At 41.5% G+C, this 23,627-nt stretch overlaps 2 protein-coding genes across 41 annotated transcripts in view; both read left to right on the forward strand.

Moving 5' to 3' along the window:
* The first annotated feature begins 8,207 nt into the window (after positions 1–8,207).
* Positions 8,208–23,627, forward strand: part of LOC114287600 (uncharacterized) — a 42,618-nt gene continuing 27,198 nt past the window's right edge. For 32 of the 40 annotated variants that reach the window (XR_014346815.1, XR_014346816.1, XR_014346817.1 and 29 more), the window contains exon 1: positions 8,208–9,119. Coding sequence is in view for 5 of the 40 variants with exons in the window: in XM_028230988.2 (XP_028086789.2) it covers positions 9,083–9,119 (37 nt within the window). In the remaining 35 variants the exon portion in view is untranslated. The remainder of the gene's footprint in view (positions 9,120–23,627) is intronic. The other 8 variants (XM_082899254.1, XM_082899260.1, XM_082899264.1 and 5 more) reach the window with 2 other exon arrangements.
* LOC114290845 (uncharacterized) lies at positions 21,625–22,903 on the forward strand. Its single transcript, XM_082899250.1, has 3 exons — positions 21,625–21,985; positions 22,081–22,199; positions 22,292–22,903. Exons 1-3 carry the CDS (start codon positions 21,628–21,630, stop codon positions 22,754–22,756), a joined length of 942 nt encoding a protein of 313 aa, XP_082755376.1. The 5' UTR covers positions 21,625–21,627; the 3' UTR covers positions 22,757–22,903.

Below are 23,627 nucleotides of genomic sequence, written 5' to 3' on the forward strand. Positions count from 1 at the left end.
TGTGGCTGAGGCTCTCTCATGTTGGTATAAGCCCATATGTCATTTTCATGTCATTTGCATTGCGTATGCCATTGCCTCGGTTTGCGTGCCCGCGTGCACGCATTTCGAGGCACTTCATTTTCATCCTTCGGCATCCTATGTGAGTGTGGCTGAGGCTCTCTCATGTTGGTATAAGCCCATATGTCATTTTCATGTCATTTGCATTGCGTATGCCATTGCCTCGGTTTGCGTGCCCGTGTGCACGCATTTCGAGGCACTTCATTTTCATCCTTCGGCATCCTATGTGAGTGTGGCTGAGGCTCTCTCATGTTGGTATAAGCCCATATGTCATTTTCATGTTATTTGCATTGCGTATGCCATTGCCTCGGTTTGCGTGCCCGTGTGCACGCATTTCGAGGCACTTCATTTTCATCCATCGGCCTCTTATGTGAGTGTGGCTGAGGCCCTCTCATATTAGTGTAAGCCCATATCATATTTCCATGTCATTTGCATTACATATACCATCGCCTTGGTTCGCGTGCCCGTGTGCACGCATTTCGAGGCATCTCATTTTTACAGCATAGTGCATACTAGGTTGTATCTTAGATCGCATTCTGTCTTTTTTTCTCGGTTTGCGTACCCGTGTGCACGCATTTCGAGACATCTCATTTTCACAGCATTGTGCATACTAGGTTGTATCTTAGATCGCATTCTGTCATCTTCTCGGTTTGCGTGCCCGTATGCACGCATTTCGAGGCATCTCATTTTCATAGTATTGTGTATGTTAGGATTGTATCTTAGTCACATTCATGCATATCATGCATATTGCATCATGTTCGGAATAGGAGTTCGCCGGGCACGGGAAACGAGGTGCATTTCGTACTCCGAGTAACGGAATGTGTCTCAATTCCCCAGTCACCGACAATCCGGATCATCCATGATGGAGTTAGGTCTTGTTGTGTTTTCATGTGCATTCATCCTATATTGAATTGTGCAATTCGACTCCTCGGCCATCATGCCTCGGTATGCGTGATTGGTGGCACGAGGATCGAGGCATGCATATATTTGTGAAAATACATTGCTATGCCCCTTTCCTGCTCTCTGTTGCAGCAAAATGAAGAATCAGTAACTTTTCAGGACTTGACGCGCTTTCCAAGAATAACTGCTAAACAGAGGCTAATTGGGGCATCCCGGTGGATTTCCGCGCAAGACAACCCGGACATGCATCATCCATCAGAAGCAAGGCAGTCCCTGGCTTGCATGCCAGTTTTATTTATTTTCTTAGTTGATTTGATAATTAAGTAGGAATTTGTATATTATTTGGACTGTAATATTCGGACTGTAATATTCTTTTATTTGGGACTGTATTATTTATTCGGACCCTCTGCGCGAGGGCACAACTGTAATAAGTGTGCGTGTATGTGTTGTATGTCTTCCAACCCCACGTCTTTCTCCCTTTTATTTATCCGCTTTTGATGGTTAGATTAGGGCATGTTTAAATTAGCATACAATATGACAGCATGTTTGCATCATTCACCTGTATTGCATGCACCGGGCTCGGCGCATCATACTAACTGCATTGTATTTTTCAATTCCAAATTGAATACATGATAGTTGTAGCATTTCATATGCCATCTTAGAATAGCCGAGCCGGCTATAGTTGCATTTTTGCATGTGTTGCATTAGGCATTTCTGTATACTTAGGATTCATTCATGATTTCTAATAAGTTCCTATTTTGGCTTGGAGTACTCGGTAAGTTTTATGCTTTAGCATCCTTGCATGCGTGTGAGTGAATGCCATGAATAGCATGCTTACTATCAGGCTAATTGCTTATGTGATATAACTGCCTGAATGCCTGTGGGTGGAGGCTGGGTTATCTGAATTGGAGTAAATCATCAAATGCTTCAAGCCTACCTGCGGGTAGCAAACCATTTTCAAAAAACGAACATGAAATGTTTTGTTCCAATTCAGGCGATCCAGTCTATACTTGTATGCTGTGTGCATCACATAGTAACCTAGGCTAATAACCGGATAAAGGGCACACAAAGTTTTCAAAAATTGATATCATGGTTAGTAGAGGCCGGTCTATGACCGGGCGAGCGGGGGTGCTCACGAAGTGACCTTCCCCAATCGTACCCAAGTTCCCGAGCCGAGGCAATTTTGGTGATGACGGACACGTGGCCTTTTGGCACCGAGTCAGGGTTTCCTAAATTTCCCAAAATAAAATATTTAGGTGGCGACTCTGTATCTGGCAAAGCAGTCCATGTTCGGCACTTCTTTCAAAAAAAATCTGTTTTCTCAAAAACGATTTGCCGGATTTGGACTCTTTGGTTCAAACTTAGAACCGTGACTACAAAGTCGAGTCCGAGCAGCAGCGAGGCCCCCCCGCGGGCTTGTTACAGTGTAGCTCTCATCGACCTCCTTGAAACCGAGATTATTGGCCTCGTCCATGTCTTTTTGCCTCACCTTTTTTAACTTCTCTAGCTCAGCACGAAGAGCATCCATTTCCTGCTTGGCGCTACCAAGCTGGCCGAGCAGTTTGGCGTTGTACGCATTAACAATCTCCAGAGAGGACTTAGACCGTCCCAGCTCCGTCTCTAGGTGCTTGGCCATGTTGGAGATGTCAGTCACCTTTTGCCGTAGCCTATGCACGCGGTCCATGACAAGATGTTGTTTCTGGATGGCCTGTAAAAGAGTAGAGGAAAGTTAGCTCAAATAAGAAACCAACCATGGAAACACTTGGAAAATTTTCTTAAACTCTTACCCTGGTCATAGATTTGACCATAGACTTCACATGGCGGGTGTCAGGCACATGGTCACTACCGGTTATATTGCTCGGTAGAAGTAATGCTTTCGACAGATCCTAGGTTAGAAGGCGCTCCTCGTCCCCTTTAATCGAAGCATTGACCGGGATGTCTTTACCTTCGTGTTTCAACTTCGACCTCTATGAGAGTGTTGGCTTAGAATCCTCCGCCGGCTGCTCGGTGCTCAACTTGGCCACAAACTCGGCCGTTGGATCGGTGGAGCAAGGTTTTTTGCCAGCTCATCGCATCTCTTTGTTGGCTTGCACTGCGGCAATTGATGCCAGAGCAATCACAGTCCCAGATGTTTGACCGGCAATGGGGGCAGGAGGAGGATTGTTTGGTATCTCGGTGGAGGTAGCTGTGATCAAGTTCTTAATTCAACTTTTCTTTGCCATCTCTTGTTCCTCAGTCAACTAGACTAGAGATATGTTCAGAAATGTGGGATCGGGAGGTGGTGAAGGAGCCCAAAGGAAGTCGGTAACCTTACTCTTCTGGGGTGCTGAATAGTGGTAGCTCAGTACGTGGCCGAGGAGCTTGTGGCAGCGCGGCCTTGATTGCCTCTTCGTTGGGATAAAGGTAGTTGGCCTACAACTCTTCAATAACTGTAAAAAGAAGGTGATTAGCTCGATACAATGAATATCGACAGTTAATTAACTAGAAAGCTAGACTTACATGAAGAACCAAAATCTTTACTCATGTACCAACCGGGCACTTCAGCTGTTTTGTAATTACCGAACATCCAGAAGAAATTGTCGTCATGCATATCTTTGTCTGGTGTGCCAGTCACTATTTTTCTCTGCTCGGTTTTATTTTTAAATAATAGTTATAGCCATCTTTTGTGCGACTAAACGTGTATTGGCGCAAGATCTCGGCCAATCCTAAATTCAAACCTAGCCGATGGTTTAGCTCGGCAACACCGTTTATTATTCTATATGTGTTAGTCGATACTTGTGTGGGAGCTAGCCCAGTGCATCTCAAAAATTCATAGATCAGGGGTTGCACGGGAAAACGCAGCCTTTCCTTAACTATACTTAACACGGTGAAGGGGTAAGATTTCAATTTTCCCCACGGGTTGATGTCCTCCCCACTGAGCTCCAGCAGGTACGCCGTACTCCTCCCGAAACGTAGCCAAAGCAACCGGTGTGTCTACAAGGTAGCGATACCACCCCATGGGAGGCTGGTTTAACTAGACTAGCTGAATTGAATTAGCAAAGTTGTGCACTGTGGCTACTCGGTCTTTGAGAGCCCGGGTGTTGATGTGCCTGGTCCCCTAGGACTCTGCAGTTAAAAACCAAGTGTAAGTGGAAGCGCGATCACGCAGATGAGCTTGATTTTAGCTCGGCCTAAATGGTTTGGTAGAGTTTAGCTCGATCGAGAAGCAGGCTAGATATTAGCCCGGTCGCACGACCTGGTGCAACCTCTACCCCGATTTTGTATTTTGGTTTCACAAACAAGAACTTGCCCAGTCAACCTATGTTTTTAGATCAAGATAGTACTGTTTGCCCGGTCTGTCCCAGATTCGCCCCTGTTCATCTTAGAAAGTGATGAACAGTGGTCAAAGATTGGAAATACAAGGGTTACCCAGTGTAGATAATCAAATGGAGCCCTATTTTGTTTAACTCTACCTTAGTTTCTTTGTGTTTCGTAATATTACCATGTCATTTTGGAGAAAGTGACGTGAGAAGCTCAAGAACAAGAAAAATATTGAGGAATGTGAAGAAGGTGTGAAGAACTTATGGAAGGGGGCTTCAATCGGCGTCCTACTTGGCGGGCAAGTCTCTGACAATCACGACAGCGCCAAATCCACGAATGAAATGCTTCGATTAGGGCAAGAAGTGCAAAAGTAGGGAGGTTGGCACGTCGTCACTTTGAGTCGTCTGTGTATGAGGAGATGAGGGCCCCTACTTGGTCAGACAGTTGGCGCACATTGGACCGCGGACTTAGTCCGGTCAAGTTGGGATAACTTTGGGCCACTACCCCGGTGAAGATACACGTTCAATTGTTGGATGGAATTTGTCCTCAGGAGACCAGATTCGGTCGAGCAGATGCTCGGTCATGACCGTGGGGCTCGGTTGAGTCCACATTCGGGTCTAACTAACGATACCACGTGGGTAGCGCGACCCTAGTGGAAAGGGGGAGTTGAGGTGGCGAGTACAGCACGACCGAAAGATCTATGTGGCGTGGCGGAACTACGGGAAGAAGATCCCGCCATCCGAATGCGTCGATACTGTTTAGCAGTTTCGTCATTTGGTGCTTAGCTGTATTTACGTTGACATATGAGAAAAAGTAAGAGGAGGGCGGGTCCACATGTCTAGTGGGGAATTGACGCAGAAGCACGCGGAGAAACTATATAAACAGAGTTGCGCCTCCATGCACAGGTTTGGGAGATCTGGTGATCAGAGCTCACCTACCGCTTTGTCTCTTCTCTCTCTCTCTCTCTCTTTCTCTTCAAGGGTGCTAACTTAACCGTCAGAGGGGTTTTTCGGAAGCACACCCTTCAGAGCAAAAGAAAGGTCTTTCCAAGGGTATGTTTGTATTATACCCCTCCTTATCATCTCAAAATCTCAATGGAGTGACAATCTTGGATCTAAAACCACCAATCAAACAATTTCATTTCATGATGGCCAAAGATCCAAGTTGTACAATTTTAAAAAATGCACAAATAAGACTCGAAGAACCACCACCCTATCATGCATGATCAAGGGCAATGGAAACCAAGGAAAATGGCACATTTCATCACTTTTGAGTATGAAATATCCCATTTACCTCGTGTTCAAACTAACATCCAATTTGAACACATGCAATGCAACACAAAGATGCTTATCTTGCCTCTTTTACTTGTCTAATTTGTTTACTCATTTTACATTACCGATTCATTCTTTAATCCATTTAGTCCATTATGTGAGTGTTTTCTAAAGCGAAATAAGTGTCAACCAAGGGGTAGTTCAAGGCATAAGGGAAGCTTCATGCCGTTGGTAATGAACCCTCAAAAGAGGATTAAACCATTAAGCATGAGCCTCAACCTTAGGCTTAAACAACCCTAAGGTTGAAACAACTCTCAAAAGCAAATGAAAGAGTGAAGCAAAGAGGGAGGTTGCAGAGATTTTAAGTGTTGGAATTAGGCATGAAAAGCATTAAAACATGCAACCAAGACACATAAATGATGCTCAAAGCCTAGAAACATTAAGTTAATGACGGAAATTACATTACAACTATGCAAAACAAGCCTCAACTGAACTAACCAGCCCAAAACAGAGCCAAAATAGGTTATTTCAGAGGCAAAAACATACTGGACTCAAGCCACAAAAAGCAAAAAAAAAACATGCTAACATATAAAGTTATCTAGACATGCAAACAAGACACAAGAAAGGGAGGCTGACCTCTCTAATTTTGGATTTCAAAACAAGGTTGTTACCATTGAAAATCCTCTGAAATTTAGTGGTTAAAAGGCCAAAAAAATTTGATTTAAAAGCTTTGAAAAGAGGCACAAAAGCTTAACAAACTAAGTAGCAAAAGGGTGAACCACCCCTAACTCAAAAAGGGCCTTAAACTAACATTTTTAAACCATAAAAACAGAGATTTTTGGAGGTCAAAACCAGCTTAAAAATAACATGTAAAGATGGCAAAACAAGTATTTAAAAGAAGCTTAAAACACAAGTGTTATACCTCTTGAAGACAAGATGCAATTTAGAGCAACAAAATAAGCTAAATCAAGCCCAAATCCACTTTTAAAGCTCAAAAAGGATCTCAAGAGACCTCAACTCCAAGGCGAGAGTGCTTGGTTTAGGGTTGATGTGCAAAAGTGTAGAGAAACTAGACTTAAGGCACAAAATAACAAGAGAGAGAGGAAATTCTAGAGAGAGAGAAAAGATAATTTTTGTCTTCAAAATTTTCTAACCCCCTCACATGCAAGAGAGGGGTCATATATATAGAAAATACAAGTTCCCTTCACAAAGATCCAGCCACACACGTGTTGGAAGATATATTAATCTGTGTAAACAGTTGGCACAAAATATCACAAAATATTTGTTGGAACACTAGTGGCCGGCCGGCCATCAGTGATGGCCTGCAAGGGCTCACTGGTGGCCGGCAGGCCAAAAGCCATGGCTGGCAGCCCTAAAAAATGACCGGCAGGCCATCACCAACCTCAATCTGAAAGGACCTAAGCATGGTCCAAAGATGAGGCAAAAAAGATGTAGGGTTTAGAAAACTCAAACCTGTGGCGTTCCGCCGTGGACTTCAAGCACTCAATGAGCAATCAGACTCGCTACCGGATGTACTTGCAAGATCATCCAAGTCTTAAAAGGCCGTAAAAAATGGGGTGTCTACAGTATGCCTAATTAATTCCAACATCTAGTCCCTCTTTCATCAGTGACTAACTAGCTTGCCACATTCAACCAATGCAACCATCTTGGCCTATCAATTTTCTCATTTTCTTTTTATTTCGAGATCTCTCTCTCTCTCTCTCTTTTGTGGCGATGGAGAGGGTAGGACTGGGAATAGGGAGTATGCTGGGTCATGATGGGGTAGGTGGCGCCAGAGGGGGGTCGCCATTAGGGAAAATCAGTGGAGTTTGGCAATGGAGGTGACAAAAGTGGCAAAGGGGCTCATCACAGATGGGAAAGAAAGTCACTGGCAACAGTTGCAGTGGTGGTGCCCAATAGAGGTTGTGGTGAAAATGTAGGTGTCGTGAGAAAGTAGAACTAGAATTTTAAGAATTTTTTTGATAATTTTAAAAAAGGAATAAAGTGTAATAAGCTAATTTTGACAAATTTTGTATATAGAATTATATTTTTTCAAAATTTAAAATTTAACAATTTCAATGTCAAAATTACTTTTTGTTGACAAAAAAATATATTATGTAATAAAATCAATCAAATTTTTTTTTAAAAAATTGAAATTATAAATTACTCACAAATTTTAAATAATAATAATAAAGTGTGTTTGGTTTCAGTTTTCTGAATTCAGCTTTCTGAAAATTGAGTTTTTTGTTTTTCATATTTTTTATTTTTAGTGAATATTTTTAAAATTTTAAGCAATTTTTTACTTTTTTAGATATGTCTTATTTAGATGTATCTAAATAGTAAAATATATGTGAAAAATACTTTAAAAAATTAATAAATATACAAAAATATAAAAAAATGTATTGAATTTTCATATTTTTTTTTTATATTTTTGGTATTTAATAAAATTTTTAAAGATTTTTCTAAAAAATATTATATTTTTTAAGTGTATTTATGTTAGGTATATCTAAAAATTTAAAATATTGTTGAAAATATTAAAAAAATTCATTAAAAATAAAAAAATACTAAAAATAAAAATATAAAATTTTAAAAAAAATGTTTTTTGAAAATCAAAATCAAACTGAATAATAATAATAAAATAATAAACACTTTGTTTGAGTAGCAGGAAACAATATTTGACTTCACATGCACAAACACGCTTATATAACGGCGAGGAACCCAAATCCCCCATTCTATGCTTCGCCGAATCGTCAAGTTTTCACTTCCGTCAAATCCAAACCCTAATTCCATTCAATTCAATCGTATACTCTCTCTAGCCGACATACTGTCCCGATTGCCGGTGAAGCCGGTTCTTCGATTCAGATCCTTCTCTGAGCATTGGGGTGCCCTAATCGACAGTTCAGATTTCAATAGGTTGCATCTGAATCGATCAATCAATCGAAACCAAGACCAATCTGAGAGACTACAACCACCTCTATTCGGTCGATTTTGATTCGTTTGATGTGCGGTGTATGCATGCAGGTATGGCTTTCTTGTAATGGCGTTGTTTTGTGGAACCCCCATCTACTCGAAACGGTCTAATTGAGTTCCAAAATCTATCTAGGTATTATGTGAGTCGCATTTATGGATTTGGGTATAATAGTGCTAGTGATGATTTCAAAGACATGAGTGATGATGATTATATTGATTATGTAGTTCATGACACAGGGCTGAGAAATTCCCTAATTATCCTAATTTTGAATCAAGTAGGTGATGTATTAGCCAGTGGTTCTTTGCATTGGGTTGTGACTCAAGAACCCTAGGTTCATAAAGGTAGCTTGATTGTTGGTTTTGATTTGGGGTTCATTTATGGGTGATGAAAGATTCTGGAGTGAAGGAATCGTGAACCTAAGTTAGTTTCAGCCCGAATATGAGGCAAAACACAGAAGGGCTTCTTTGGTATGACCCATAATGGAAGACGGTCAAGCAAGTTATGATTTGCGTCGGACACGAATTGTGGCAAGTGAAGATGTGGGTGGGAAGCCTTGTTCCTCTCAACAGTGGTGGTGAAAGTGATGGGTAGAGACAACAAGAGCAAAAGGAGACGAACAGGTAAGCTAAAATCAATCCAATTTGCTCTTCTAATTCTATATGTTCTGTTGTATTTATATTGCTTTAGTCTGTGTTGTTTTACCTTGTCCACTGCTGACATAATTTTGATACTCTTATTGTTGTGATGATATATATAATTTTGACAATCTTATTGCTGTGACATGATGAACGTCATTTGCAGATACATACATATAGCTTGCACACCTTTTGTTTTGTTTTTTGTTTTTTTTTAAATATTTATTAATGTGGATTTAAGCTGCTTAGTGAGTCTAGAGCTCTTACCCAGGGGTTGAAATACATTCTCTAATCTTTTGAATAAATATCTCTGGAAAACCAAAGCATTCCACAATTTCATTAATGAAGACCATACTACCTAGTCATATGTTTTAGCCATATCCACCTTAATCGCCATAAGAACATCTTTTACTTTCTTATTCTTTTGGGTGTCCATGACCTCCTGAGCCAGAATGGTCCCATCACCTATATGCCCATCCAGAACAAAAGAAGTTATATTGGAGCTAATAAGGAATCAAGAATAAACTTTAATTGATCTGCAAAGATCTTAGACACTGCTTTGTTTGTTAAGTTGCAGATAAAAAGACATCAGATTTAATTTTCTCAATTTTATAGGTTTGACAACTCCACCGGGGTTATTAACAACTCCACCGGTCCAAAGCTCAGTTTAAGGAGGAGGGTTGTGTGTTAGGTAGCCGACAACCAACACGTAAAAAAACTGCTTGGACCCCTTATGACAATGAATCCTACTTTGAATCGTTTAAATGCTTGGTCGTTCCCTTCAAGTGATGCGTTGCGCTTGCCTCCAGGTGTTTCGAAAAGTAAGCAAAGGGCGCCGCATCGACACTTGAGTGCGGTGAAAAATGGGCAAAGGTTCTCGCGTTTTTTTGGGCAAGTGCGGGTAAAGAACTTAGTCCAAGACTATAGATTTAGGATATCTACTTAGAACATAGGAACCTTAACTGGTAAGACGGTGAAATTAGTAAATGTTATGATTAGGAGGAGAGTTAATATAGCTTGCGTACAAGAAACTAAGTGGACGGGTGAGAAAGTTAGGAAAATTGAGGATACTGATTTTAAACTGTATTATAGTGGTAAGGATAGACGTAGGAATGGAATAGGAATCATAATTGTCAAGGATCTTGTGGAGAGTGTAGTGGCGGTCACTAGGAAAAGTGATAGGATTATGCTAGTTAAACTAGTTATTGGAGGGAATATATTGAACGTTATTAGTGCATATGCCCTTTAAGTAGGATTAGATGATCAGACTAAGAGGGATTTTTGGGAGCAAATGGATGAGATCTTACAGGAGATACCCATAGAAGAGAACTTGGTTATAGGTGGAGATTTTAATGGCCATGTAGGTATAGATAAACTAGGGTATGAAATGGTGCATGGTGGATATGGTTTTACTAACAGAAATGAGGTTGGAGAGAGTATCTTAGATTTTACGTTGGTTTCTAACCTGGCGGTGGCCAATTCTATGTATAAGAAAATGGAGGAGCATTTGATAACCTTTAAGAGTGGGTCAGTTAAGAGCCAAATAGATTACTTCTTAGTGAGAAAAGTGGACCGTCTAAAATGCAATGATTGTAAGGTGATTCCTGAAGAGAGTCTGGCCTCTCAACATAGGATTTTGGTACTAGATTTATGTTTTAGAAGGCAATACCAAGCTAAGAAGGATGGTGGGTGTCGTAGGATGAGATAGTGGGACCTAAAAGGGGATAAACTAGAAATATTTAAGAATCGAATGGATAAGGAAGGTATTTGAGACTTGGAAGATGATACTAATACTATGTGGAACTCGATGGCCAATTGTATGAGGAGAATCTCAAGGGAAGTGTTTGGAGAGTCGAAAGGAACTGGACCCAGCTCTAGGGAAACTTGGTGGTGGAGGGAAGAGGTTCAAGCGATAGTTAAGGCAAAAAAATAGTGCTTTAAAAAGTGACAGAAAGATAGAACTGAGGAAAACCTTAAGAGCTCTAGATTAGCTAATAAGGAGGTCAAAAAAGTAGTGAGAGAGGCTAAGTTGAAAACTTATGATGACCTATACACTAGACTAGATAGTAAGGAGGGAGAGAAGAGGGTGTACAAACTTGCTAAGATGCAGGAGAGGGAAACAAGAGATTTTAATCAAGTTAAGTGTATAAAGAGTGAGGATTCTAAGGTATTGGTGAAGGATGAAGAGATTAAGGAAGATAGAAGAATTATTTTGAGAAACTATTAAATAAGGAACATGAAGGTATGACAATATGGGAAGAAATAGCTAGTAATACGATAAACTAAGACTATAGGTTCTATCGCAGGATTAAGAACTTTGAAGTGGAGATTGTATTTAAGAAGACAAAATCAAATAAGACTTGAGGACCCGATGGTATCCCTATTGAAGCTTGGAAGTGTTTGGGTAAAAAGGGAGTTGCTTGGTTGACTAGGTTGTTTAGCAAAATTTTGTTGGCTAAAAACATGCCAAATGAGTGGAAGAAGAGTATTTTAGTGTCAATCTATAAGAATACAGGTGATGTCTAGAATTGCAACAACTATAGAGGAATCAAGTTAATGTGCCATATAATGAAAGTGTGGGAGAGGCGATGGAATGTCGATTGCGAGATATAATAAAGGTGTCAGAGAATCAATTTGAGTTTATGCCTGACAAGTCAACAATGGAAGCGATCTATCTTTTGAGGAGAGTAATAGAAAAGTATAGAGAAAAGAAAAGAAACATTCATATGGTGTTTATCGACCTTGATAAAGCATATGATAGAGTACCTTGGAATATAATATGGTGGGTGTTAGAGAAGAAAGGGGCGATAAAAGGTTATATTGATGTGATTAGGGGCATGTATGAAGGGTTGGTGACCACTATTAGATTGCCTGCTAGAGAGACACATGAATTTCTTATTATTGTAGGGTTACACCAAGGATCTACTTTAAGTTCTTATCTTTTTGCTTTAGTTATGGATGAGTTGACAAGAAATATTCAGGATGACGTGCCATAGTGTATGCTTTTTGCAGACAATATTGTGCTAGTGGATGAGACTACAGAAGGAGTTAACACAAAGTTGGAGATTTGGAGAAAAGTTCTTGAATCTAAAGGATTCCAGATAAGCAGAACTAAGATACAGTACATGGAGTATAAATTAGTAATAGTAACAATGAAAGTAGAGGAGAAGTGAAGATTGAGAACCAAGAACTGCCTAAGAGTGAACATTTTCGTTATTTATGGTCGATTATCACAACAACAGGGGAGATTGATGCGGATGTGGCCTATAGGATTAAGGCCGGATGGTGTAAGTGGAGAAGTGCGTCTGGGGTATTGTGCGATAAACGAATACCTACTAGACTAAAAGGTAAGTTCTATAGAACGGCTATTAGACCAACAATGTTGTGTGGGACAGAGTGTTGGGCAACCAAGAAACATGTAGATAAGATGAGTGTGGCTGAGATGAGGATGCTAATGTGGATGTGTGGTAAGACTAGATAAGATAGAATTAGGAATGAGTATATTCGGGAATGGGTAGGAGTAACATCGATAGAAGATAAGTTGAGAGAGAATCGATTGAGATGGTTTGGTCATATTCAACGGAAACCAACAGAGGCAGTAGTGAAGAGATGCGATGCTGTAACAGTAGGTGGAAGTGTTAGGGGACGGGGTATGCCTAGATTAACGTTGGCTAGCGTTATAAATAGAGATATGAATCTACTTAATTTGACTAATGAAATGGCCTTTGATAGGGCCGCGTGGAGAAGAAGGATTCATGTAGCCGACTCTATTTGATGGGACTTAAGGCTTGGTTTGGTTTGGTTTTGGTTTTATAGGTTTGACACAACCTCTATTTGACACTGTTTTATAGGCTGTGAGGTACTGAATAGTTGGGTTTCAATAATAAATGAATTCATCACCAATCTTATATGTATTTGGAATGTATGATTCATCTTCTTTCTTCATAAATTAATTGCATTACCTCGTCGGGGAATAATAGTGGTGGTATGAAAAAAAAAAATTAGTATTAGCATTTCCTTTCTTCAGCTATAGATTTCTAGCTCTCTACTTCTACAAAATCTATAGCTTTGCTAGTTGTCTCTACAACTCTTTTCTAAGATAAAGTTCCTTCCAATAGTTCTCCTTAGTAGCCTCATCTTGTTGAATCTTGTCAATACTGTCTCTGACTCAATAATCTTTGAACCACAAAATCGAGGTGGTTCTTATTTTTAAGGGCTTCCTTCTAACTACGGGTGAAAATCGAAATCTTTAGTTTGGTCAAGAAACCCCACCCTAGATCTTATCCAAATTGCACTTATATCACCGTTACTTCGAACACAGTGTGAAAGTCGAGGACCCCTAAATTCTCGACTTGCATGCTTCTTGCAACATCAAATGGTTCTCTCGATCTTTGGTCCACGTTACTTCAAACTTAATATATTGTTTTATGATTAATTTTTGTCCTAATTTATTAGGGACAATGAGAGAATGATTAGATTTTGATGATGTTGTAACTTCAATGGTGGATGGGTCGGGCGAATTCACGCTTTCAACGGGTCTACTGGCCTTGGTGTCCTCAAAGCGAGCTTGCAAAAAGGTCCAAGGGAGGCAATCCCCCAACGGACACTCCGACGATCAAGTTAGGTTAGGGAAGATTGATCATAGAGAGAGAGAGGGGCAAGGGATGAAAAACTTAACCTTCTACGTATTTTGAAAGCTTCCTTATATTCTTTGCTTATCATTTCCTTATCCATTCTAGACTGTCTTGTTGGTCGAAAGTCTATAGTCTAGCTCACATCGTTCATTGTGAGTCTGCTTCTTCCAGCGTGAAGGGTTTGCTGCATTTAATACTGCGAGGGCCTCATTAAATGGCTGATGTGTGGGTGCAATAACTTTGCAAGATCTTTGTCTGCTTACGTGGCTAATTTCCTGTTTATGTTCGAATGCTGTTGGTCCTGGTCCAACATTGACTTCTCAAGGTTACTGGGCTTTAATACCCAAGCCGTAAGCTGGGCCCTGAGCCGTAGGCTGGGCTCTCTTGGGTGCCCATTAGTATCAATAGTCCCGCATTCCCAAGTGCAGTTTTAGTCCAACGAAGGGAATAAGAAAAGTGTTGGGAGTCCCGCAAGGCCGGGAAGGGGGCAGGGGTGGGACGGGACGGGAGGGTGGTGGAGTGGTGAGGAAAAAACGACCGACTGTTAAGATGGCCGATTGTGAAAGTAGCCGAGCGTGGGGAGTGATCGGCAGGCTGGCCGACCGCGAAGGGGGCCAAGTGTGAAAGATAACCGTCGAGTTGGCCGAGTGTGAAGGTGGCCGAGCGGTGGTTGTGATCGTCAGGTTGGCCGACTGCGAAGGGGGCTGAGTGCGAAAGATGACCATCGGGCTGGCTAAGCGTGAAGGTGGCCGAGTGGTGGCCGTGATTGTCAGGCTGGCCGATCGCGAAGGGGGCTGAGCGCGAAAGATGACCGTCGGGCTGGCCAAGCGTGAAGGTGGCTGAGCTATGGGCGTGATTGTCAGGTTGGCCGAGCATGAAAGATGATCGCGTCGGGCTGGTCAAGCGTGAAGGTGATCGTCGGGCTGGCTGAGCGTGAAGAGGGTCGAGCGCGAAAGATGATTGTCGGGCTGGCCGATCGTGGAGGTAGCCGAGCGCGGAAGATGATCATTCGGCTGGCCGAGTGTGAAGGCGATTGTAATCGCATTGATGGTTCACGGGGCTCGAGGTATAGGCAAGCATGTGGTGATGTGAAGGGGAATAGACGGGGGAGAGAAAAGAGAATAAGTGGGGTGAGGGAAGGATCGTGGCCGTGCAGGTGGAGCAATCTAGGCCCCTAGTGAGGGATGTCAAATCGATTGTAGGAGGTGAAGGGGTTGATAAGGGGAGAGGTGTTGAAAAGGCGGGGATGTTGACCTGTTGTGGGATTTTCAAACTGGCGACATTTAATCGTGACCCTTGGAATATAGGCAAACCCTGGGCATTCGGACTTGTGCGCTTTTCTTACTTGATTGCGAAGAATCAGCACACCCCAGATTTTAACACCTACATCACAGTGGATTCACCCCTCTTTCATTTTGCAAATTTCCTCGCCCCCGTAACCGAAGCGATATACAGAAAGGTGAAGGAGATAGCCCAAGACAGCATTTGCCATGGCAGCGGACACGTTAGGGGAGGATGATAGAGTAACATTGGCGGAATAGTGCAGAGCGGAGAGGCTTGGGGAAAGGGGCGCGGAGCGGCCTGTGCAACCCTTGCCGTCGATGATGTTCTCAATAGCCTAGCCGATTAGCCAAGTGGTGCCTGATCACTAGCATACGAAGGCGGATAAATCCACGGTAACGACAAAGGATCTGGAAGAGTTGTGTAGTAGATACCAGATTTCGGCAAATGTGGAGTTGAGATTGCCAACATTGAAGGAGAGGGCGACTGACGTATGGTCGATGGAATTACACTGTATGAAGAGGCGCTGCGTGGGGGCCTAAGATTGTCCCTTTCACAACTAGTGGTCGACATGCTGAATCACCTGGAGGTGGCCCCAGGACAACTAATGCCGAATGCGTGGAAGATCCTACTTGCCTGCGCCATCGCGTGGCCACGGGCGACCGGGGGAGCGTTGATGACGGTGGACGAATTTTTTTCATGTTACAAAGCATCAGGGCAACAAGAGACATGGGTGACCCTATAAGCAATAGCTGAAAGGGGATTATTGGCAGGATTGCCCTCGTCGGTGAAGGGTTGGCAACCGAAGTGGTTCTTTGTGTCAACAAATGGCGGGAGGGGAGTGCGCACGATGTGGAAAATCCCCACCGAGTCACTAGAACAGAAATTAGACGCTGCAGCGGAGAGGCGGAGAGGAGGGTGAAACAAGTGAAGGAGTGGAGAGAGAAAGAGGGGGTGAAGTGGGACGACCTTGTCTAGCCCTCGGCCTTGTATGCGCTGAACCTAGGGCCTGAGCCTATTGGGGGAGACCCTGCGCCTAAGGAGGTGGAGGCAAGGAGAAAGGCGCAAGAGGCAGAGGATAAACAGGTGATGTCGATGGTGGAAAAGTACAAGGAGAGGGAGATAGGCCCAGCTCCAAAGCCAGTCACAAAGAGGTCCGTTTGCCCAAGGCTAAAGCCTTTAGGAGAGAACGACTTATCAAAGTTTGTGCCCCTGCGAGCGCTATATGATCTGTTGAAAAAGAGAAGCAAGAGAGAGATAGAGTTGGTGGTGAAGAAGAAAGAGAGGAAGGCTTTGGCTGAGGGTGGGGAGGAAAGGTCTCTGCTAAAGAAGTTGAAGGAAGGGGCAATGGAGGTGCCCCCAGGGATTGAAAAGGAAGTGGCTAAGGTTGGCTTGGGTGTAGAAGGAGGCTTGGCCGAGCCCCCGATTGCTGAAACGATGAGTTGAGCAGGAGAACAAGAAGGTAGGTTGATGTCCAACTGTCCGACAGACCTACCCTCAAAGGACTTGCCCACTGAAGACTTGTTTGCAAGCCTAGATGGTGGGAAAAAACGGATGGGTGAAACAGAGACGAGTGTCGCCTTGGGGACATTGGGGATCGCCACTCATCATCTGAATGCGGTGACTGGCTGTTCAGTGGTTGATGGGGGCAATCCCTCTGGGGCGCAGAGGCAAGCTAGGGTTGGTGCCGACCGTCTGCTGGGGGCCATTGACGATGCGGCCGTGCAAGTGTCTCCTAGTTTACTGATGCCAACCTTATGAGAGGAGTCTACTCGGCACAGAGGGAGGCCTTAACCTTGGCGGCCGCGTTATTGGGGAAAAGAGTGGGAGTGAAGGTGGAGATGGAACCACTAAAGGCCCAACTGGAGGAAGCTCGAGCGCAGTTGCATATTTTGAGAGTGGAGACAGCTGGGTGGAGGAAGACAACGCATAGTGCTTGAGTGAAGGGCTTGGCGTACGCTCAGACGGTGAAGAAAATGGAAGTGTTGGCGGTGGTGTAGGGTTATCTGGTGGAGCGCGCTAGGATGGGCCAAACGGACGTGACTACTGAATTGCCAGTTGTTAAAGCTGAGCTCGATGTGGTACGTCGTAGGGTGGTGGCGCTAGAGTTTGAGCTGGCGAGCGAGCAGAGAAGAATTGGTGAGGTCCAGCAGGCCTACACCACTGCCAACGAGAGATTGGAGGAGGTTCTCGTTAACAACAAAGAGTTACATGATTTGGCCTGAAAGGATAAAGAGAAGGTAGACGCGCGAATTGTTGGATTGGAGAGGGCTCCAGCTACAGAAAGAGGGGTCTTGGAGGAGGAGGGGGAAGTCGACAGAGCTCACCAGGACTTTGCAGTCAGAGAGGGCGGCCTATCTTGACCTAGGATTGGCAGCATTGGAGCAGTACAAGCAGTCGACGAAATTCTAAATAGCTGTAGACGCTGCTGTTGCCGCGAGTCTGGCCTGGGAAGAGGGTGAAACTGGACCTTTAAATGTGGTGGCGGCCGAATTGATCGAGGGGTAGACGAAAGGGGAGATAATACAAAACTTCCAACTGTCCGACTACTATAAGCACGAGTTAAGCATGTACTGGGACAGCGGGTAGACGAGTTTCAAGAACAGGGCACAGGAGCTGTTCCAGAAATTGACCTTGAGCTTGTGAAACCAAGAGAGGGGGATATTGTCAGATCCCACTGGATGAGGGTGTTGAGGAGGAAGACTTAGCATCCAATGAAGATGATTGGGGGAGGGGGGAAGCAGGTTGAAGAAAGGGCCTATTTGGCCTGTGTTTTTTTCTTTAGGTGGCTTATATAAAGACTTAAGTTGTGTTGAGAAAATAAAAAGTTGTACATTTGTTTGGTGTTTGTAATGGTAATAAAAAGTTGTACATGTGTTGAAAAGTTGTACATATAATGGTAATGAAAAGTTGTACGTTTGTTTGGTTTTTGTAAAAACTTACCTAGGTTAAAATAAATTTGTGCATGTAATGGTAATAAGGGAGGTGATAATATAAGGAAAGATTGTGAACATTGTGAACTTGTACTGATTTGTCTGTGGTGTCTGTCCATTGGAAAAATGAGGTTTGGAGAATGAATGTTAGTAAAGAAGAGTGACATGGGTTTTGACTTAATAGTGAACTAATAAAGCACGCAACTAGCTAAAGCATGGACTTGTGCGAAAGTCAGTTTGGCTGAGGATTGATGGGGCTCAGTCTGGCTGAGGTTGGAGAGAACTCAGCCTGGCTTTGACTTGATAGAACTCAGTCTGGCTGAGGTCTGCACGCTCAGTCTGACTGAGGTCTGCATGTGCAGCTTGGCTGAGGCTTGCTTGGCTCAGTCTGCCTGAGCTTTTTAGGCTCAGTTTGATTGAGGTTTGTCATGCTTAGTCTGGTTGAGGCTGGCTGCTCAGTCTAGCTGAGACTTGCTTGGCTCAGTCTGGTCGAGATTTTCAGGCTCAGTTTGGCTGAGACTTGTCATGCTTAGTCTGGCTTAGGCTTGCTATGCTCAGTCTGGTTGAGGCTTGCTTGGCTCAGTCTGACTGAGACTTGTCATGCTCAGTCTGGTTGCGGCTTGCTATGCTTAGTCTGGCTGAGGCTTGATAAAACTCAGTCTGGCTGAGGCTTGTCGTGCGCTTTAGGAAAGAAGGTATAACACAAAAATGTGGATTGAAAGTTTTTGTCATTAAGGTATAGTCCTGCGATTATAGATTTACACATTGCATGGCAAAGGCAAATGAATGAATGTTCTAATTAGTGAAGTGAACCATATGAACCATACAAAAAACAGAAGACGCTGTTTTATTGGAAATATCGCTTCAAGTGCTCGACATTCCATGGATGAGGGAGGTCTCTGCCCGCCATGTCTCGGAGAGAGTAGATGCCTGGACGGGGTCTAGTTTTGATGATGTAAGGTCCTTCCCACTTGACGGCTAACTTGCCCTCGGTTGGGTTTTTGGTGGTAAGAGTGGCTTCTCGTAAGACTAGGTCTTCCAGTGCGAATTCTCAGGGCCTGACTCAGCGATTATAATGTTTCCTCATTCGCTGTTGATACGAGGCCAGCCTGACAGCAGTTGACTCTCGGAGCTCTTCAATCAAATCCAGGTCGGCCTGTCGCAACTCTTATTTATTTATTTTTTTCTTTTCTTTTGATTATGATAAATAAATAAATAAATAAATAAATAAATAAATAAATTCATAAATAACTTAATTAATTGATAAATAAATTCATAAATAACTTAATTAATTGATTATGATAAATTAATTAATTCATAAATAAATAAATAAATAAATAAATTGATTATGATAAATAAATAAATACTCCCTCCGTCCCAAAATATTGGTCCCTTTTGGGGAATCCAACTTTTTTTGGTAGTACACTTATTGCATTTGAAAAAAGTTAGTTTTCCAAAATTACCCTTTTGATAGTACATTTTTTGGGAATATCAATGTCATAATTGTACTTTTTAAATTGTTTATTAATTTAAAAGAAGGGCAAAATAGGAAATTTACATTATTTTTGTACTTGATTTATAAAGAGGGACTAATATTTTGGGACAATGAAAAATGGAATAAGGGACTAATATTTTGGGACGGAGGGAGTAATTTTTTTTTTTTCAATTATTTGACTTTCATAACCCTGATTATTACATAAACAAATAAATAAATTAATTAATTCATACATACATACATAAATAAAAAAATAGATATATTACATTTATTATGATTATATTATACTGAAATTGATTCATCATTATACTGAAATTAATTAATTCACCATTAATTAAAAAAATTGAAAATTGATTCATAACATTAATTAATTCATACATTACATACATTAAATTACATACATTATACATTAATAGAAAATTGAATATAACATAGGAATAAATGTAATGGAATGTACATTAATTAATTAATTCATCATTAATTAAAAAAATAGAAAATTGATTCATACATTACATTCATTAATTAATTCATCACATAACATGCATTACATTCATTATACTGAAATTATTTTTTTGTTATTTATTTTTTGTGTTGTGTAGTAAGTACTAAGTAGAAAATGACATCGGAAAGTAATAGAAAAGATCCGGCGTGGCAATATGCCCATTTGGTGGAGGAGAATAATTTAAACAAGTTTGAGTGTAATTTTTGTGGTAAAGTATCAAATGGAGGTGTTTATCGGGTGAAACAACACCTTGCGGGAGGTTATAGGAATGTCACTGCTTGCCCGAAGTGTCCTTCACATGTAAGAGAAGAGATTAGAGAGTTCATGTCCAAAAAAAAGACACAAAAAGAAGAAATGAACATGTTGCCTGATTTCGATGACATGGACATGGAAGATGAAGATGAAGATGATGATGTCGTTGAGATCAATGTCAATCAACACAGCAAGTTGACAAGTAGTAGCCAAGGTTCATCCAAATCCAAATCCAAATCAAAAACGCCAAAGAGAAAAGGGCCTATGGGTGTTTACTTCACACCCAATCCTGAATCAGTGGTGAAAAATCGCAAAGACCAAGCAAAAGGGAAACAAATCAAAATTGATGCAAATGACCCTTACAAAAAAGAAATGAGAGCTCGAGCACTACAAAGATTTGCAAGGTGGATGTATGATGCTGGCATCCCTTTTAATGCAGTAAATTATGAGAGTTTTGGACCAATGATTGAAGCCATTGGCCAATATGGTCCTGGTATGAAGCCACCGACATACCATGAAGTGCGGGTTACCCAACTCAAAAAAGAAATGAAACATACTGAAGATTTGATGAAGTATCATAAAGAGGATTGTGCAAAATACGGGTGTTCCATAATGGCAGATGGTTGGACTGATAAGAGAGGAAGGACATTGATTAACTTTTTAGTTAATTGCCCAAGAGGAACCATGTTTGTTGAGTCGGTTGATGCTTCTAGCTATTCAAAGGATGGGCAAAAGCTATTTGAATTACTAGACAAGTTTGTGGAGAAAGTTGGAAAAGAGAATGTGGTGCAAGTTATCACTGATAGTGCTGCAGCTAATGTGTTGGCGGGTAAGAATATTTCCTCATTCCTTACATCAAAATTGTTTACTCATAGTTTGTTTTGTATTTAAAATTTAAAAACTTGAAAATAATAATTCTTCATTATTGTTACATTATAGGGAGGTTTTTGGAAGCTAAGTACGAACACTTGTATTGGACACCATGTGCTGCTCATTGTTTGGACTTGATGTTAGAAGACATTTTCAAGATACTTAGACTGAAAAAGACATTTGAAAGAGGTATTGCAGTACATGGCTACATTTACAATCGGCCTACGTTGCTAAACATGATGAGACGCTTTACAAATTTGAAGAATTTGATCAGGCCTGCAAAAACTAGATTTGCAACCCCGCCTTTTTGACTTTGTCTAGGATGCATCAACAAAAAAACAATTTGAGAAAGATGGTCACCTCCGAAGACTGGACCTCAAGCAAATGGGCAAAGGAGCCACAAGGTAAACGAATGGCACAAACTTTGTTGATGCCTTCATTTTGGAATACTGTTGTGTTTGCCCTTAAGGTCTCGGGTCCTCTTGTCAAAGTGCTTAGATTAGTTAATACCGAGAAAAAACCTCCCATGGGATACATTTATGAGGCAATGGATAGGGCAAAAGAATGCATTGCAAGTTCATTTGATCATAAAGAAGAGAAGTATAATGAAATTTTCGAAATCATTGACAAAAGATGGGATGTTCAATTGCATCGACCTTTACATGCAGCTGCACATTTTCTTAACCCAGAATTCTTTTACCCAAAAGCGTTAGAGGTGCAAAGAGATCATGAAGTGATGAATGGGTTTTATGAATGCATGCAAAGGTTGGTCCCGGATGTCACTGTTCAAGATTTGATCACTAATGAGATGAGTATTTATATGAAGGCTGAGAGTCTTTTTGGCAAGTCTGTTGCGATTAGGCAAAGAAATACAAGAGCACCAGGTAATATATTATAGACTCAGAGTTTATTTTTAGTAATACTTTTAGTAAAACTCAATACTTGGTAACAATTATTTCTAACTAGTGGATTATCGCAGCTGATTGGTGGGCATCATATGGTTCTTATACTCCAAACTTGCAAACTTTTGCCATAAAAGTCCTTAGCCTAACATGTAGTTCATCAGGTTGTGAACGAAATTGGAGTGTATTCGAACATGTGAGAATTTAACATTCTAACTAATTTTTTGTTCAATTCAAATATTTTTTATTCTCATTATATAGAATTTAATATCTTTTTAATAATTGCAGCTTCATAGCAAGAAAAGAAATAGATTGGAACAACAACGTCTCAATGATTTAGTGTATGTCAAATACAATAGAAAATTGAGATTTAGGTATGACATGCGCAACACTCTTGATCCCATATCTTTGCAAAATATTGATGAAAGCAATGAGTGGTTGCTTGGGAGGATGGATGGAGAATCAGATGAAGATAATGAGCCTGTGGTTGATGATGATGATGGCTTGACGTGGGCCACTGTTGCTAGAGCTTCTGGAGTAGAAGAAAGTAGCCATGCAAGTAGAGCAACAAGTTCACGCTCAAAGGCACAACCGAGGATATCTAAATCATCAACATTGACTCCACTTCAATTAATAGATGAAGAGGAAGCGGGCTCAGATGACACAGAGGAGGAAGATGTTGAGGGATACAAATCAACTGATGGAGAAGAAGATGATAGTTTGCTTGCCATTGATGTTGAGGATGATGATTGACTGACACCGACCTAACCTACCCTTTCTTTTGATATTGATGTTTTTAAGTGTTAAGACATATATTAGTATTTGTTGGATATTTATGTTTTAGATGTTTAGTGTTTATGTTTTTATTTTATTGAATGTGGATTATTTGATCTTTGAAAATTGAAATGTTGTGTAATATGCACTTTCATGGCTTTGAGAATTATTCTATATTTTGTCTTGAATCTTGATTACTTTTTATTTTTTAAAAAATTGTAATAGTACTATGAATGATTAGTCTATATTAATTTTTCTATTTTTTACGAATACTGTGCGCCTTACTTCAATAAAGCCCGCGCCTCGCCTTGCGCCTAGGCTCCAAGAGACCTTCGGCGCCTTAGTGCGCCTTGAGCCTTTAAAAACACTGGTTCTATGTTCGAGTGTATTATCCGAGGGGTTGGAAGATTGATTTCCACGAGAATAACCACTTCGGCATTGTATGTTAGGCGGAAAGGGGTTTCGCCAATGGGAGTCCTCGCTGTCATTTAATAGGCCCAGAGCACATTTGGGAGCTCGTCTGCCCAGAGTCCTTTGGTGGCTTCTAACTTGGTCTTGATTATCTTCAATAGAGAGCGATTGGTGACCTCAACTTGCCCGTTAGCTTGGGGGTGGCCAGGAGAGAAGAAACAAGTTTTGATGTTAAGCTCTGCGCAAGTCTTTGAATTTGGCGTTGTGGAACTGCTTGCCATTGTCGGAGACGATGACCTGAGGAACCCTGAAACGGCACACAATGGATTGCCAAATGAACTTGGTGGTATTCTACTCCGTAATCTTGGCAAGAGGTGCTGTTTCTACCCACTTGGTGAAGTAATCGATGGCGACCACAGCGAAGTTAACTTGGCCTCTG

This window comes from Camellia sinensis, chromosome 12 (assembly GCF_055761805.1).
Source record: "Camellia sinensis isolate YWXY chromosome 12, ASM5576180v1, whole genome shotgun sequence".
Classification (NCBI taxonomy): Eukaryota; Viridiplantae; Streptophyta; class Magnoliopsida; order Ericales; family Theaceae; genus Camellia; species Camellia sinensis.

Bases quoted from the DNA above. Each gene is read 5' to 3' on its own strand.
- LOC114290845 (XM_082899250.1), top strand. From the start codon at position 21,628: ATGGGATACATTTATGAGGCAATGGATAGGGCAAAAGAATGCATTGCA. The intron at 21,986-22,080 runs GTAATATATTAT...GGATTATCGCAG, and splicing joins AAGAAATACAAGAGCACCAG to CTGATTGGTGGGCATCATAT. The intron at 22,200-22,291 runs GTGAGAATTTAA...TAATAATTGCAG, and splicing joins ATTGGAGTGTATTCGAACAT to CTTCATAGCAAGAAAAGAAA.